The sequence below is a fragment of the Eschrichtius robustus genome, chromosome 4, assembly GCF_028021215.1.
Source record: "Eschrichtius robustus isolate mEscRob2 chromosome 4, mEscRob2.pri, whole genome shotgun sequence".
Lineage (NCBI taxonomy): Eukaryota > Metazoa > Chordata > Mammalia > Artiodactyla > Eschrichtiidae > Eschrichtius > Eschrichtius robustus.
In genome coordinates, this window is record NC_090827.1 from 53399979 (window position 1) to 53418626 (window position 18648).

General features: G+C 36.9%; 1 protein-coding gene across 4 annotated transcripts in view; it reads left to right on the forward strand.

Annotated features, from left to right (window-relative positions):
- LIN54 (lin-54 DREAM MuvB core complex component) overlaps nt 1-17966 on the forward strand; it is a 68103-nt gene extending 50137 nt beyond the window's left edge. For 2 of the 4 annotated variants that reach the window (XM_068542763.1, XM_068542762.1), the window contains exons 6-13: nt 5194-5267; nt 5965-6162; nt 7298-7389; nt 8211-8282; nt 9067-9169; nt 9329-9466; nt 13369-13571; nt 16152-17966. In XM_068542763.1, coding sequence (XP_068398864.1) covers nt 5194-5267; nt 5965-6162; nt 7298-7389; nt 8211-8282; nt 9067-9169; nt 9329-9466; nt 13369-13571; nt 16152-16353 — 1082 coding nt within the window. In that variant the 3' untranslated portion in view covers nt 16354-17966. The remainder of the gene's footprint in view (nt 1-5193; nt 5268-5964; nt 6163-7297; nt 7390-8210; nt 8283-9066; nt 9170-9328; nt 9467-13368; nt 13572-16151) is intronic. The other 2 variants (XM_068542765.1, XM_068542764.1) reach the window with 2 other exon arrangements.
- The last annotated feature ends 682 nt before the right edge of the window (nt 17967-18648 follow it).

Here is an 18648-nt window from a genome sequence, read left to right on the forward strand (position 1 = left end):
CACGTGGGCTTTCTCTAGTTGCGGCGAGCGGGGGCCACCCTTCATTGTGGTGCACGGGCTTCTCATTGCGGTGGCTTCTCTTGTTGTGGAGCACGGGCTCCAGGCGAGCGGGCTTCCGTAGTTGTGGCACACAGGCTCAGTAGTTGTGGCACACGGGCTTAGTTGCTCTGCGGCATGTGGGATCTTCCCGGACCAGGGCTCGAACCCGCGTCCCCTGCATTGGCAGGCAGATTCTTAACCACTGCGCCACCAGGGAAGCCCTAGTAACCATTTTTTTAAAAACAATAATTAATGCTTTGAACATTATTATAGAAATTGGTCCTTTTCTTGCTGAAATCCTGATTAAGTATGGCATTTCAGCTGAGTATGAATCAGCAGCTGTTGCAGAAGGCAGTGAAATAGAATCCCAGTTGTATATAACTATAGTATTTTGTTCTGCTAGAAACTGATACACGGTGTGCTGTAATACCAGATAATCATACTTAGTCATCAATTTGTGGGTAGCCATGTTATTGCTGGTTTAAAAGCCTACCGTTATGCCAGTGGGATAGTTTAAATGGAACCAAATTATTTATCTTATTTTCTAAGCTACAAAGCCGTCTAAACTACACAGGGTTTGGGGGTCAGTTGAAATGACCAGTAGGCAAGGTATAAATGATAAATATGAGCTTTCATCCTTTACTTACTTTGAATCTGTAATTGCTAATGAAAGTCAGTTAAAATGTTATTTTACTCATTGGTATTTTTCCTGAAAAGTATTCCTGTTTGTAGTCCTACTTTGTTTGTGTTTAATCCTTGCAGCCACCTGATACACATACACAGACTCACACACATAACCTTTCTCCATATTTATCTACTTGTTAAAAAATTGAAACTGTGAAAGGATGAGGACAGTTTATATTTGGGGCCTAATTTTTTTCCTTGGAAGACTACTGCATATTCTGTCAATGTCAAAATGACATGGCAAGTGAATGATCTGTTGTTTGCTGGATGTAAATAGATGAATTAAAGACCGTTTGTTTGCGCCTTCAGTTTTATTAAGGGATCAGAGGGTTGGAGCTGTCCGTTGCTGATAGCTAGTTCATCTAAGGGAAAGTGGAAGAAAAAACTTGGATTTTAAATTACTGATGGGAGAAAATGGAGGGTGCATGAGGGAAACAGTATTTTAGTGTGTATTCTATTAAAATTAGACATCTCAAGTAATTATATTTTCTATTTCCTCTTTAAACTGATTTTGAAAGAAAATCTTCTATTACAGTGTTCTCAATGAGAGGAAAAATGAAATTTGCATGTACTGCTGACTAAGGAAGTCAAGTGTATATTCTCTCATTACTTAGCAAGTGCTACTAAGTGCTACAAGTCCAATTGTCTTATATATCATAATGATAATAAAGCAGTCATTAGATATAGTTGGTTATATTTTATGTTTGTGTGTATACACATATGCTGAGTATCCATTTCCAGTGTAACGTTAGCACTGATTTACTCATTATCAAGAATAAGCGTTTGGTATGAATAGAAGAGGAAGCTGAAGATCCAGGAAGAGTGGAGGAATGGGTTGGACATTTCATAATTCCAGTGTATTTGCCATTTCCTTCTTTTCCAACCTTATGTCTGTCTTTCTGCTTCGCTCTACCTCGCTGTTCTCTTTGCCTCCTAGCAATCCCTCACCCACCTCCTGCTCCCCTGCTGCTTCCTTTTTTGCTTTCCTTCACTTTCCCTCTCTGTTCTCCCCTCTGTCTCTCTGGCTTCTTCACCTCTCTCTGTATATTCCCTCTTACCACCTACTCACATACATATACCACCCATGCTATTTCCCTCATATCCACCCATATTTCCCTCTTTTTGTCTTGCTCTCCTATCCCATAAAAGATCTGGGTAAATGTAATATATATTATTTCTTAGGAATAACGAGTCAAATTTACAATTTTCATTAGAGATACACTAAATAGTTGCTGTAGTTCATAAAATGTATTGATGTGTTTTTCTAAAAGCTTAATTCCCTATGAGGGATTTATTTAAATGCCAAAGGGAATTGGGCTCATCTTATACATTTTCCCATCAAAGCCATACAAACACCAGTATTCAAACGTTCCACCATATTAATTGCTGGCTGGATGGCAGGTAGCACAGTAGAAGGACCCAGAAGATTGCTTGGTTAACCTCTTTAGAATATAATCTACAATCTTGGTTAGGGAGGAAATCAATTTAAGAAATTAAAAACCCTCAAACACTTGCAGGTATGGTTTCTAAAGTTTCAAAGGAGACTGTTCTAAAAGGATTGTTCAGAATTGCTATTAAAGACCAAAAAAATTAAAGATTATGCCAGCATCTATGAAAACTGCAGTAGTGGTAATGTGGGACCATGCTCAAAAGTTGAGGAGGAAGCAACTATGCCCCAGTTTAAAAAAAAAAAGTTGAGGAGGAGAAATCCAGACTGTTGACGTAGTTATATAAGTATGACCCCCTTCCCATGTATATTTTATAATGTTCTTTTTTCTGACCACTACGTTTTCTGTTTTCTTCATTCCCCAGATTTCAGTTAAAACGCAGCATGCATATGCCAAGCTAATGTAAACCCAGAATTCCCAAGTTTTCTAGCTCTGTGTGTGTGTGCGTGCATGCGTGGGGACACTTCCCTGTCCTTATCCTTATGAGAATCATCCAAGACTCCCATGGGATGTGAGTAAGGGCAGGACACACACTCCTTCCCTGTCATTTCGCAGACCACCAGGAAGTTCCTACATTTCTCTAGCTGTGCAGTTACCTCAGAATTGCTGCTTGTGTGCTCATGAACCAATGACCATCATCGCCTTTTCAAGGAACAAGTGGTGTAGGGTGTCCTCTCTTCAGTGTCCCAAGCATGAATTCAGGCTTTTAATTCCTTTTAAGTCCTTATAGTATTGCTACAGTGGTTATTATAATCAAAACAGAACAGGAAGCAATTTCAAATCGGATATCAGATGGCACTGCTCCTGTAATTCATGGTCATACACTCTTTTTGTAGAGCAACGTTATTGAGATACAGTTCTCATCTACCATAAAATTCACCCTTGTTAAATACAGTACAGTTTAGTAGTTTTTAGTATATTCAGAGATATGCGATCACCACCACTGATCATACGCTCCTTCTGGAGGTCTCCGCCCTTCCCACCTTCCCCCTTCTCCAAAGTTTGTCACCTTGCTGCAGGGGCCTGCTCCCTTTTAGATCAGAGTACTCTCTCTCTAATGTTCTTCCAGGGCTCTCAACTTCCCGTCTTCAGCCATCAACCCTTCCATCCCCACCAAAAGTAAAAAAAAATTTGTTAACATTGTTAACAGGCTTTCTATCCAAGGAAGTCTGTTCTTTTTCTTTTATTGTTCAGAACAGTTTGTTTGATTCAGTGTTCACAGCAGTTTAGATCCCGTTATCTCAACCTCTCTCTTTCATAGCAGGCTCTAGGCCTTTTGCATAAATAAGACCCGAAGGGATGTCCTTTCTGTCTTCTTAAATCCCTCCTTTAGACTGAGGAAATGGCAGTAGGCAGTATTAGAAATGGTACTTCTTTTGATCCAGACATACAGGTCTAGTACCAGCCTCCTCCCTGAACTTCATCACTGTATTTCTCCCTGTCAGGTTTCATCTTCCCTTTAGATCAGCTCATCCTTGCATTTGTAATTCTAATAGCTGTCATTTTCCCATTCACTTGAAAGCTCCGTGATAACCGATTGTTTTTCCCTTGTACCTACGGTTCCTGCCATCCTTTCACCTCCACCCTGTCTCTTGCAGCTGTTCTCTCCTTTCCATTCCCAGTGCCATCACCCCAGATTAGACTCTCATGTTTTGTACTCTTCTAACTTTCTTTGTTTCTTGCAGCTCTGTTCTATTTTACACACGGCTGCCGCGTACAGTTTCTTTTTGTGCCATTCCAACGATGTTTCCCAACACCACAGTCCTCAGAAACTTCTCATTGCCTGCTGAATTAATAATACAGATTATACAGATCTCTACCCTTACATTCAAGGCCTTCACCAAAACAGCCACAGTCTGCCTTTTTTTTTTTTTGCCAGCACTTGCCTACTTTAACCCTAGGTTCCAGCCAAACCCGTCTGTCCCGTAGCACTTTGTGAAGTGCCCAGCATCAAGCCTCCACTTCTCTTGCTCTGCCTCTGTGTGGACTGCCCTCCTCCAGTCTGTGTGCCCGCTCTGCAGCCTGACCATTGGTCAGGACTGTCTCAGGCACTGTCCTCTACGCGGCTTTCCGCGTTCCCAGCCCCTGCCAGTCAGGTGTATGTTCTGTCTCCTTTTGGTCTCCCACAGTGCTTTCTCTTTTTTTTTTTTAACAATATTTATTTTATTTGGGTACTCGTCTAATCTGCTCTACTTGAACGTAATCTCTTTGAGCAGGTGTCTTGTACTATAGTTTCCCTGGAACACTGTCTACAGTGACATTTATGTAGCAGTAATGGTTGTAATAACAACAAGAACAATAACAATAACGGGAACTAACATTTATTGAGCGCTTACTATCTGTTGAGCACTGTTGTAGTAAATTTTCATGAATTAACATATTTATTTCTCTTACCCTGTAAGGGAGATACTATCCCTATATAGCAGATTGGAGATACAGGCAAAGAGAATTTAAGTAGTTAGAAAGGAGCAGAATTGGGATTTGAACCCCCAGGGTCTTATGACTTAGGAGACTACATTCTTTTTTTTTTTTAATTTATTTTTTATTGAAGTATAGTTGAATTAAGGAGACTGTATTCTTAACCTTGCTGCTATGCTGCCTTTTAGTAGTACTCTGTAAATAATGAATTGTACACAGAATTAGAAATAGTATAGAACAGCATTGTTACCCAAGTTCCTGGATGGCAGTTTTTAATTTATGCATCATTTCATCTCACTGGATTTAGTAGTGAATATATAAAGCATCTGAATACAGACAAGTATTTTCAGTAGAATATCTTAAACGACAGACGTTCTCTCATAAAGTGGATAGACTATAGCTACCTTAGATATAAGTTCCCTAGTTAGATGGGTTAAAGAATTTTGAAAGTAACTGTCTTGATTAAAGATTCCTCCAAATAGGAAAGCAGTGGAATTCTTTAAGCTCTCTCATGAGGATATCGTGAGGGAACTAAGTATCTTAAATGTTTTAAATACTATTTTCTGTATACAAACTGTCCTTTTCCTCCTTCCTTTTTACAAAGCAAAGCCAGTGGTCGTTAATACCACCCCAGTGCGGATGTCAGTGCCACTCGTCTCAGCGCAGACTGTCAAACAAGTGAGTATCACATCACTTCTTCTCTCAGTCTCTCCCAGACAATTTACTTTTTTTTTTTTTAATTTTTTAATTTATTATTTATTTATTATTATTATTATTATTTTTATTTTTGGCTGTGTTGGGTCTTCGTTTCTGTGCGAGGGCTTTCTCCAGTTGCAGCGAGTGGGGGCCACTCTTCATCGCGGTGCGCGGGCCTCTCACTATCGCGGCCTCTCTTGTTGCGGAGCAGAGGCTCCAGACGCTCAGGCTCAGTAGTTGTGGCTCACGGGCCCAGTTGCTCCGCGGCATGTGGGATCTTCCCAGACCAGGGCTCGAACCCGTGTCCCCTGCATTGGCAGGCAGATTCTCAACCACTGAGCCACCAGGGAAGCCCCAGACAATTTACTTTTAAAATTGAAAGTTAAGATTTACGTTTAAGAGATTTATTTATTTATTTTTATTGAAGTATAGTTGATGGACAATATTATATAAGTTACAGGTGTACAATATAGTGATTCACAATTTTTAAAGTTTATACTCCATTTATAACTACTGTAAGAGACTGGCTATATTCCTTGTGCTGTACAATATATCCTTGTAGCTTATTTATACGTAATAGTTAGGACCTCTTAATCCCCTAAGTTTAAGAGGTTTATACTGAATTGAGAAACTGTGAAATTTATTTTCGTGGTCGTTGACATACTTCCTTTTTTTTTAGGTTGTTCCGAAACCAATCAATCCAACTTCCCAAATAGTCACCACCAGCCAGCCACAGCAGCGGCTTATCATGCCTGCCACCCCACTGCCACAAATCCAGCCAAACCTCACGAACCTGCCGCCAGGCACTGTGCTGGCACCGGCTCCGGGAACAGGGAATGTAGGCTATGCGGTGCTTCCTGCTCAGTATGTGACTCAGGTATGGGCAAAAAGTTAAGTCATTGCATTTCAAAAAGGTTAATTGGGTCGAAGATGTCTAGCGTTATCACATTCTAAAACTACTCAGAAACATCTAACTCAGTGTTTGGACTGTTTCCAAAACCTTGAATTGTTAATGAAAACTTCTGAGTTTATTTTTATATATCTTTAGTATTTAGAAATATACAGCACAAGTCAAGTATACAAGTTAGGCAATTTGGAGCTGAGAACAGCTTGGTAGGAGGGCAAGATCATGTAGATACAAGAGAAAATACGTTGAGTTAAAATCAGCGGAGTCCCAGTGAGTTTAGAAAGCGCTGTGACTGTAATGAAGCTCCTCCTCACATGATGAGTATGGTGCCGCTCACCTGTTCTTGGAAAATAGGTGACATATCGGTAGTGATCTGTCCAGATCTGAGTATCTTTGGCATCAAAGGCACATATTATCCAATTGGCCGGCTTGGGTTAGGAGTGCTGCTTTCTAGGAAGAAGATAGAAGTTGTTTTCTTTTTCATGTAAGAATCAAGCATATTAATTAGCACCACATTCTAAGCTGTTGAGTTGATCTACTCAAGATTATAAGAGAGACAGAAACCTGTGTACTTTAAAGAAGTGTACTTTGGAGTATGTTATGTGGCTACTGATTGAAAAAATTAGTGTTCAGTATTTTTATCATTAGCATCTCTTTTCTTCTGTTTAGAAATGTGTGTAAAATAGAAACTTAATTATTACGTATGTAACTTCTCATTCTCTGTAACTTGTGATAAATGATCACATTTTATTTATTTTATTTACAAGTAGACACATTGCATTTTTCTAGCCAATACAAGTTTTACTACAGTACTTTCAGGACATTCATCTGGAATTTCCTAATTCTGATATCCTTATTCCACTGTGAAAGAATTTCTTATATTTATACCATGTAGTACCTTAAAATGTCCACATTGTTTTTAACTCTGGTATTAGTTTTGGGTCTTTAGAAGAGCTCTATGAGGTAGTGAGTATATTTGTATGAAATTCTCCGTTCTGTTTTTCCTATTTTAATAGATGAATTTGTGCTTCTTACCCATCATTATATTTAGGAGTATTGTCCATTTTTGTAAATATGGTCTGAAATTACCTTTCTTTATATGTAGCTACAGCAGTCTTCCTATGTGTCTATAGCAAGCAACTCTAACTTTACCGGAACACCTGGTATCCAGACCCAGGCAAGACTTCCGTTCAATGGGTGAGTGAGCTATTTGAATATATGTAAGTTAAGTTGTTGGATCAGGTTAAATGCAACATCAAATATATATATATATATTTCAAAATACATGTATTTAATTTTTTTCCCCTCAAAGCCATGTGAGTGTGCCTCTGCCGTACTTTTTATTTTGAAATACTTTAAACAGAAAAGTTGCAGGAATAGTCAGAGAACTCCCAAATTATCTTTTACTCAGATTCACCAGTTCGGGCACAGGTGATTTGTTATTTTCTCTCTCTTTTCTCTCTTTCTCTATCTCCTCCTGAATATGCTTTTTAAATGATATTAACTAGCTTTTAGATTGTTATTTAGGTCTTTGCTTTTTCTTTTGTTTATTTGTTTTTTAATCTGTCAATTGCTGCCTTTCCAGTATTGGTTGAGAAGCAGTGCTTTAGTTAATTACATGGAACCAGCCTACCTCTCCTCTCCCCTCCTAAATTCCAACTTCACACACCCTTTTCTACTTACTACCTTTTATAATTGAATCCCAAAAGAGTTTAGGAGATTTCAACTTTAGTTCTCTTAGAAGAAAGAGTAAATTTTGTGGAATGTCCTTCAGAAACTATTGATAACTTCCTTTTCTTTTTTTTTATCCATATCTTGGCTCTCTACCTTTCTTTTCATGTTACAACTTGCTTTTCAACTTAATGTAAATGGAATAACATAACAAACTTTTATTAGAGATGGGTACATTTGTTAAAGCTTTATTTTAGGAGGAATTTACAGATTAGAGACTTTTCTCAGTTTAAATAGTTAACCTTTAGTTGATTAAAATGTATATCTTTTTGTTTGTGTCTGTGTAGCATAATGCCATCAGAGTCTGCCAGTCGGCCCAGAAAGCCTTGTAATTGTACAAAATCGCTGTGTTTGAAATTGTAAGTCTTTTTGCTGCTGTTTCCTCATTTGATATAACTGAAAATGCTTTTAGAAATAAGTGGAGTTAACTAAAAATTCTTAAGAGGCCAATTTCATAAGTCTAAGTAATTAAACATACAAGTGAATGAACACATATGACAGTGTAAAAAGACTCTTTAATTCATTCAGAAAGAAATAATTTTAGAGTCTTTACCACAGATGAGGCACTAGAGTAGGGGTTAGGGATCCAGCTGCGTGAGACAGACATGATCTCTGTCCTTGCTAATAAATCTGATCTTATTTATGACTTTTATATTTGGTCTTTTAAATGAGATGATATTCTGAGTGGTTTTTTTAACTTGTTGATTAATTTGCTTGTTAGTACTGAAGAGATTTGACATGAAACAGTTAAATAAAAAGCAATGGTCTTATGGGGGTTTAGAATCCAAAGAAACATGACAGTAGTTCACGTGAGCAGGTTCCACTAATATAATAGAATATAGCCCATGTTTTTCCTTTTTGTGATTTTGAATAACTTACTTTTGGGGTGCATAAAAATCACATAGCTCTTGTGTTGACAGCTGTTACTACTGGAACTAAGTATCTAAACCAAAATTCTAGGAGCTGGTGACTTTACCTTTGAGCCTTGTCAGTACATGTTGTTAACTCTATAAGTAGGTGGCTCTGAGTACATTCCTAAAATGCTTTACTGCATATATAATGCTATTAAATAAGATAATTTCTAGTTTTGTTTCTCTTAACAATGACTTTTTTATATGACTTACAATGATTTTTATATTCCAGATACTGTGATTGCTTTGCAAATGGTGAATTTTGCAACAACTGCAATTGTACTAATTGTTATAATAACTTGGAACATGAAAATGAAAGGCAAAAAGCAATAAAGGTTATTATTTCTTATTTCATTTAACTGGCAAAAGTTTACAATTTCACCTGTTTTTTTGTTGAGCTCAAGTATCTTATGAAGAAAATTAATTCCCTTTGCAGAATTTAAGTTTAATCTCCTGTGATTTAACATCACTTGATATTTGATCTGTTTTGATAGGCATGCCTTGACAGAAATCCAGAAGCTTTTAAGCCCAAGATAGGGAAAGGAAAGGAGGGAGAATCAGATCGACGTCACAGCAAAGGATGTAATTGCAAACGATCAGGATGTCTTAAAAACTACTGTGAATGCTATGAGGTGAGTTGAGGTTGGGAAAAATAATCTAACCATCTTTTGAAAATAACTTCAGAAAGTGCATACAAAAAAATTTACTTGTAAACTGGGAAATTACTTAGCTATTGCAGTTTGAAAAGCCAGCCCAAGGGCCCTAATTTGAGGAAGACCTACCTTCTCGCCTCCCAAGCAGGGCTTCAGAGGAACAGTACCTTTGTTTTGTCATTACAGCTTGGGGTCTCATTAGCAGAGTTACCAGCTCATAACTTCGTGGTCATTGCACCTGAAAGTATGCGAACCACAGCACCAGTTTATTGATTTTCAATAAAAATAACATCAAAGTGGACTGGGAACTCTGTAGTAGTGGTTCTCCACTGAGGGGTATTACTACCCAGTTTCTCCCCTACAGACTTTTCGGAAATATATATGGATAATAGCCTGCATTTCAGGGTGCAGTCCTGAGCGTATAGTCTTATCTTGTTCCAAATGCCAGTAGTGCCCTGTTGAAGAACACTGCTCTGTGGAAAATTAAATTATGTTAGAAGGTTTGCCTTGTGAGCATAAAAATAGGTAAGGAGGAATACGTAATTGCTGGATGAGGTTATTGGCTATTGTGAGGTGACTGCATCCATTTTACCATCTAACCATCCCACTCAACTGGCTGTTTTTATTTATGGGTCAGGCAGCATCTTTTCTGGAAAATGTATATTGAAACTCTGCTTTGATAGATGCCGTGTAAATGATCCACTTGTTTCAGACAAAGTACTATTTAGTTTGTTATTTTTATTTTCAAAGCTTAAATAAAACAACCTAGTCATGCCCAGGATTAATCCAAGGTTACTACAGTTGGTTTCTTGGTGCGCCCGAAACTCTTTACTGATAATCTTTTGGGTTGAGTCATTCCTACGGCGGTTGGCTCTTCTCATCTGTTATATTTTCATTCGTTCAGATTTCATATGCAGAGGGAAACCCTTATTTTAGTTTTGGCCGAAGGCCTGGCCTGGTAAAGTAATACCAGCAAGCACTGCACTCTCCCTTGGCCAGGCGTGCTCGGCTCTAGGAGCGTGTACCTGCAGCCCAGTGCCCCACCCCCATACCAGGTGGGTCGTAGTAAAGACTTTGTGTACTGTATTCTCTCTTTAGTGAATTCTTAATTTACATATTTCAGAGGTCAAATACTCCTCTCAAGAAGTACAGTAAAGTAACATTTTGTTAGTCCTAAAGTCAGTAGGAGTGAAAATTGCACACAATCAAGATTATTTTTGAAAGTCTCTTAAACAGTGTCGCAGAGTCCAACAAGCCAGTTTTTCATCCACATTGGGAAAGACTGACTCTTGTTTGCACACCTGACAAAATAGGTGGCTTCTGTTCACAGACCATATCATACAAAAATTGTCATGAATATGTAAGCATGTAAGCTATAAAACCAATTCCACACACAAAAAAGAGAAAATGGAAACTGATATAAAGCTGGGTCAGAAGGGCAAAGAAAGCCTTTCTTGCATATGGCATTGAACAGTCAATACATGCTAAGCATATGAAATTCAGACATACATGAACTAAATAATTGAACTGGTTGACAATTCTGTGAACTAATAGAAGTAGAAAAGGCAGTGGACTGGTTGAAATATGTTAGAAGAGAGAAAGCTGCTCTATCTATTATGATAAAATCCTTGACATTCAGGACATAAACAATGTCTAATAACTAATATGTTGTTCTAAAAGACCAAGCAATGGAGGAACTTGGAATACAGTGACCTCTGACTAGCAGTGGCCAGTTGGCTCACTGTGAATTAGTTACGATGTTGTCTGACGGTTTGTGTTGTTCATCTTTTGAATTGACTTGGCTCTTTTGGTCCAGTTGGTCTGCATCTGGATAAGACATTCATGTCCCTTTCACACGCCTTTCAGGGCTTGTTGATTGAATGAGTGACTGTCCACATTATTTAAGTGATGGTGACTTTTCTTGTGACCTTTTGTCCCCCCTCCCTCTTTTTTTTTTTTTTTTTTGGCCACAAGAGAAGTTGAATTAGCAATGCTAAATGGATGACTTGTATTTCTAATTTCTCCCTCCTGAGTTCCTATTAGACATTATTAGAACCTTTCTTATAATTCTTAACACTTAATCCCAATTACCATTATCAGTATGTCTTCTTCCCCCAGAGGTTAGGAATTTTATCTCTTCACCATTAGATACTTATTAAGTATTGCTTCAGTTGGATCCCAGACTGGCTCCTAGTAAATAAGCCGATTAACTCAAAAGGTATATCCATATTTTTTTTCCTTTGGTAAATGGAATTTATTAGTGTATTGTAAGAAAGGAACAGGGTAGGTGTATTCATAATATGATCCATTTATCTTACTGTAGAGAGGAAGGACAGTAGGTTTGTTTATTTATTTAAATTGATGTGGGTTTGCACAAGAAAAAGTAGCCAACAAAAGATACTAAAATTTACTGGGAGTCTGGGAAATGTAAATTAAAGAACGAGATCTCACTTTATTAAAAAGAGCTATAGTATACATTGTTGGAGGGAATGTGGGAAAGGATTCCTTTATCCATTGCTAATGAGGTGTGAGGTGTTAGAGCCTTTTGAAAAAACAATCTGGCCGCATCTATTAAAATTAAAATACATGTACCCTTTGACCAGTGAGCCCAATTCTAGAAACCTAGCTCATAGAAATAAAAGCGTAATACATACAAAAAAAGTTTTTGTTTTTTTTTTTTAAATGATAACGCACTCCACTTTTTTGTTGTTGTTGTTTTTAATTATTTATTTATTTATTTATTTATTTATTTATTTGGCTGTGTTGGGTCTTCGTTTCTGTGCGAGGGCTTCCTCTAGTTGCGGCAAGTGGGGGGCCACTCTTCATCGCGGTGCGCGGGCCTCTCACTGTCGCGGCCTCTCTTGTTGCGGAGCACAGGCTCCAGACGCGCAGGCTCAGTAGTTGTGGCTCACGGGCCTAGTTGCTCCGCGGCATGTGGGATCTTCCCAGACCAGGGCTCGAACCCGTGTCCCCTGCATTAGCAGGCAGATTCTCAACCACTGCGCCACCAGGGAAGCCCCCAAAAAATGTTTTTATGCATTGTTTGTGGAACTCAAGAACTGGAAACAAAATAAATGGCCATCAGTAGAGGAGTGAATGCCCCAATAAAATGTGGCACATCCATACCAGGGATTAATAGCCAGTCATTAAACAGGATGAATTCAGCGTATGCCAGATGACTTGGAGGGAGGGATTTCATGAAGTGTAGTGTGAGAAAAGGAAGATGCAGAAAAGTGGGTATATGATTATGTAAAACAAACAAAAAAAAAGAAAGACTTCTGTATTGGTTGAGTTAATATATGTACATAAAGGCTGTGTTTTTCATAAATATATATATAGTTTATATATCTTTACATGAAAGGACACACTGGTTTAATATGGTCTGTTGAAGGGTTTGGGGACTCTGGACAGGGGATTTAGGGAGGGGGAGGTATTCATAATAAAAATAGCGTCTGTGAAATCCCTTTGATGTGATACTGTGTGTGTGTTTGCATAAGTGGGAGGTCACCAACATGTTAATGGTGATTTGATTGAGGTGGCTGGATTCTGGATGACCCTTATTTTTTAATATTGTAATGTATCACTCATTTTTTAATAAAAGAACGTATGTTATTCATATCAGTAGGAAAATCTATAGTGGGGGAAAATTGGCGTGGAAGGCCTCAAACAAACATAGTATAGCCACTTTCAGAGTGGCCAAGAATGCTGGACCTATGCACATGCATAGCTGGCCCCTTTGGTGTTTGTCAGCAAGAGATGTTTCCATTTTATCTATGTCAGTTGACCAGCTAACTCTGTTACCTATTGACTTGATCGTGGAGTCTACTATAGTAATGTCTTTTGGTTTTGATTTGGAAGCTTTTCTTTTGTAAATCTTTTAGGCAAAAATAATGTGTTCCTCAATATGCAAATGTATTGGCTGTAAGAATTTTGAAGAAAGCCCAGAAAGAAAGACATTGATGCACTTGGCAGATGCAGCCGAAGTAAGGGTACAGCAACAAACAGCAGCAAAGACTAAGTTATCCTCTCAGATTTCGGACTTGCTTACTAGGCCAACACCAGCTTTGAATAGCGGAGGAGGAAAGTAAGTCAATATTTGAATATCTTTTTATAGTATGATATATTCATTTTTGGTGAAGTTTCTTTTTTTGGGCAAAATTGGGCTCATACTTTTGGTTGTTGCACACCTGACTTTTGCATTTTCTATCTTTAATTACTTGTAAAGGAATTTAAAAGTAACAGAAAAATCACTGTCAGATATATTGTACAGTTCTAAAATGCACGGTAGTGTATTAGGTCACTGTGCTTAATTTAATTGGATTTCTCCCTACTAAGATGAGGTAACTACATAATTTTTTTTTTTTTCACACACACACACACTGTATTTTATTTTTACAAGAGATAAATAGACTGACACCAAGCATTGTTAACTACATAATTTGACAAACCCTGAAGAAAACCAAAATTTTTATACCTCTTATTGGTTGTGTTGTTATTCATATTTTTTCACATTCTTACCTTCCCGTGCCCTTGTGGCACTTTCCCCACCCTGTTGGAGAGCCTATCACACACTGTGTTATTGTACAGCAATAACAAGGAAAATAACAAGGAAATATTATCATCCTTATTTCCCTAGACTGCTGAGCTCTGGAGTAGGAAAGCTGGAGCTTTACAGTCAGGCCGACCTGAGTTTAAATCCTGTCTGTGCTCTGTTGTAATTTGTGACTTTGACAAGCACTTCACCTCTCTGAGCCTTACCTCCGTTTTCTTATCCTTCACATCACCCTTTTCACGTGGCTGTGCAGAGTAAAGCACAGCTTGGCAGGGCTCAATGCAACATAGTATGCTGACTTGAATTTGTATTAGAGAGTTTGTTAGAGGTTAATCTGAGGAATTATTAAATGGAATGAGCCTTGAAAATGGTATTTCATTTAAAATGCCGAAGTTGAAATAAGATCCAACTTATAAAACTTATGAAAGTAAGGCTTTTGTACAAAATATTTCAGATATTAGTTCTAAAGAACTCTTGTAACTGGAGTATAATCAGCAAAAAGTTCTTGACTGAATGAAGTGGAAATGGGCAGACACCTTAATGAGGGGTATCACAAGGGGTCCTTTCTGGTCATCTGCTTTCAGTAAACCTTAGATTATTAAGTCTGATCTCTATGAGGAGATTAAAGATATTGCTACACTAAAATATTTACAATTAATTTTTCAACTTGGGAAGATATCTGTTATTATGAAGTGTGAAAGAACACAAAATTATGCACTGTTATCAAAACTAAGTATAAAAAAACTGTATTAAAACAGTCCTAGTAGCGTATTAACAAGCTTTTGTCTTTGAGTGGCAAAAATTTGAATTTTTTTTTTTCCATTTTCTTTCCTATAGTTTCCAAATACTATATAATGAGTGCTACTGTTATACACTATTACTTATTCAATTTTATTGTAATATTTTAATATTATAATATTTTCTAATTTTAAACGCTTTTTATAAAGATTTCTATACAAATGTATAGCAGCCTAAATCCTGTCACCCTATCTTGTCATAGTGGGCCTTAAGTTCAGACTTCATTCATTTTGTTGTTGTTTTTAGATTTATTTATTTATTTATTTTTGGCTGCGTTGGGTCTTCGTTGCTGCGCATGGGCTTTCTCTAGTTGCGGCGAGCGGGGGCTACTCTTCGTTGCGTTGCGGGCTTCTCATTGCAGTGGCTTCTCTTTGTTGCAGAGCACGGGCTCTAGGCACGCGGGCTTCAGTAGTTGTGGCTCTTGGGCTTAGTTGCTCCGCGGCATGTGGGATCTTCCCGGACCAGGGATCGAACCCTTATCCCCTGCATTGGCAGGCAGGTTCTTAACCACTGCGCCACCAGGGAAGTCCCAGACTTCATTCATTTTGTTTTGAAGTTTCCTTCTATCAGTGACTGCTTACTTACAGGTTGTTGAGTTACTGGTTAGATTAGGTTACCCGATTTTGTCTCTTAGCCTTTACAACTTGGCTACATATAGCTAGCCTCGGGATGGATTCCTCTGCTTTAATACTCAATAGTTCAGGTCTTTATGAATGAAACTCCATGTACAGAACAGCATCTGGTGTCCCTGTTGTTTCGTTTTTGATATCATGGAATAATGCAAAATTTTGGTGTGCTTTTTTTGTTTTTTACAAACATTATATGGGACTATGGGAGAGTGCTTTATTTTCCATGTTGTCCACGAGATAGTGCTTTCAATTTCCAATATTATTCATTCATTCAGCAAATATTCATGGAGTGTCTCTGTGTCAGGCACTGTTCTAGGCAGTGCAGAAACAACAGTAAATAAAACAAAAACTGCACTCAGAGCTTACATACATGAATCAGGAGGACTTTTGTTATAGCAGTATCCAGTCAACATGTAGAGTTACGTTTCAGTTAACCAGGTAACCTTGTCTAGGTTATATGTATTTTACGTAAAACGTTATATTTTTAAAATATGTTCAATAATAAAACCAGGTCTAACTTTTTAAAAGTTCTCTGGGATGTGCTTTTGTTCATCGCACAAACTGTGATGTTCAGTGTGCTTGCTGAATCGTGAAAATGTCGACAGATTTCTGGGTGAAAGAATGTCAGCCACTTTTGCTGTTATTCAACACCATCATCATCTCTCTTTCTTAAAAATCATTTCAGATTGCCATTTACGTTTGTCACTAAGGAAGTAGCTGAAGCCACGTGTAATTGCCTTCTTGCCCAGGCAGAGCAGGCAGACAAGAAGGGGAAATCAAAGGCAGCAGCTGAACGGATGATACTTGAGGAATTCGGGCGATGTTTGATGAGCGTCATCAACTCTGCAGGAAAAGCAAAAAGTGACCCTTGTGCCATGAATTGCTAACTCTTGCACAAAAGACTGATAAATCGAACTGTACAGAAAATTGAAGGTGCAGGGACACTTGATTTTCTGGAAGATAGTTTAACAATTATTGTATTGTTAATTCAGTCTTGTGAGACCTGACATTATAATATTGAAAGAGGAGAAATTTTAAACGAGGAAATTACATTTTAAATCTTAGTTAAATCTGATTATGCCCCATCTAAATTGAATTTTTCTTTATTGTATTATATAGATTTTTAATGTGCTTGGGTTTCTTAAGAACTAGATGTTCTGTCCTTCTGATTCTATTGACAAAGAACATTTATAAATTACTATTATATAATTTATAATGTATGGCGTTGTATGACTTTGTTCCAGTAGAAAAAGCCAAAGAAGCACTGGTATTACCCAGTCATTCTTTGGTACTAGATCTAGAATATAAGCAGATAGAATGTCTACATAAACAAAGTCTTATGAAACATATTCAAATGACATTTTGTCTTTAGAAAAGCACTATCTTTTTTAAAAAAACCAACTTTTTAGGGTGGATTCTGGAATATATCCTGTTGTCACTTTGGGAATTGTCAGAAGGGGAAGTACTCCGTAGGCACACTTTTAAAAAGTTATTTTGTTTTTTTAAAAAACATATTAAGTGTTAACAGACAGAAAGTAATTCTCCAAGGACAGACAATTTGTTTCTATAATAAGGAGTGACTAAGAAATGCTCTGGGATGTTTCCATTTTCTTTCAAGGAGGCAGTATGTATCTGAAATAATAAATTGTCAGTGATTAAGGGGTACTATTAAAATGAGCGGTGCATATGAATAGAAGTAAACATTATGATTATGTAGTGACAAAATAGAACCTTACATAATTACCAGTTAACAAATTTGGCTTGGATGGAGAAATAAAGAATATTGAAGCCCTAAGAGATGAATTTAGAGAAGGATTTTTCATCTATACAAACAGTTCTTTTTATAGACTTTTGAACTAAGAGGTTTCAAACCAATCTATGACTCTTACTTGATTTACTGAAAGGGGCCTCCTAACAAAGCTTTCAAAATTGTAGTGGGATTTCTTTTTATAAGGGAAGCTTATTATGGCATTATTTTTAGCCAGTGATTTGGTTAGCTAAAGGTATGAGTGTTTTCATATAATTACTAAGATAACCTAAATCATTTTCAGTAATTCAGAATTCAAAAGCTTTATGAATTTAAGAGCCTGTTACAATAGGACTCTGGATTTTATGTTGCGAAAAAACCATGTTGGAATTCAGGCATTTTGCTAGGTACCTTAATCCTCAGTAATTAGTAGTATATGATTATTACATTTCCTACAAGGAATCTATAGTTGTATGTATTAAGTGTGTATATATGTTCATATGAACATGCAAGATATAGGCAATAGAAATTAAGTAATCCAAAAAAGATTCCGTTATTCATTAAGCATTTTCCTTTTAAAATTTGGATTTATAAAATTATAGTGCAGTAACTTTAAATGTAGATAGTGCAAACATTCTTAGCACCTCAATCTAGTATGTTTAATTAAAATTTGTAAAAATGTAAACTAGTGTAAGAGGATAAAATAATATCTAATCAAGTTATTTTTCAAAAGATTACAATACCTTTTTTGTCTAAACCTAACCTTTGTTCATTCTGTACATATTCTGTGTTTAATTCTAATTGCACCTTTGTGATGTGTATTTATATACAGTGTGCATAAAATGTGAAATTTGGATTACAGTTGTAGATTATGTATGACGGCATTGCTTGAGAATGTTTTGCTTGTAAAAATTTGAAGGTGCAATCAAATGCTACTAGTTTTTCTGATTTTCAGGAAGCTATCTAAAGTATTAAGACTTTTCCTTCCTGTGTAGTACTTACTAAACAACTTTTTGTATTTAGGCATTTGCATCAAATTGCTGAACAAGATTAATATCCACATTAATTCAACAATTTTAAAAGACTATTTGGGGAGGGTTGGGTATATAATTTTTTAGCTCTATTTACATCCCAAAGTAGAAAGATTAAATTTATATTTACTAGAGCTATTCAAAGAATACACTTTTCTATATTGTAAAAACAGGACAGCAAAGTAAATCATACAGAAAATAAACATTTATACTATTCTGTAAAAAAAGGGTTTGCATTTTTTCTTTAATAACACCACTTTTAACCATTTAAGATGTAAGAAACCTTTTAAAATATCTGATATTAAGTAAATTTGACGTGACTTCTGAAAGCACACAACTACAAAATAAATCTATCATTTTGCCCAGTTATCATTAACATAAATTGCTTTGAAATGAGAATATGT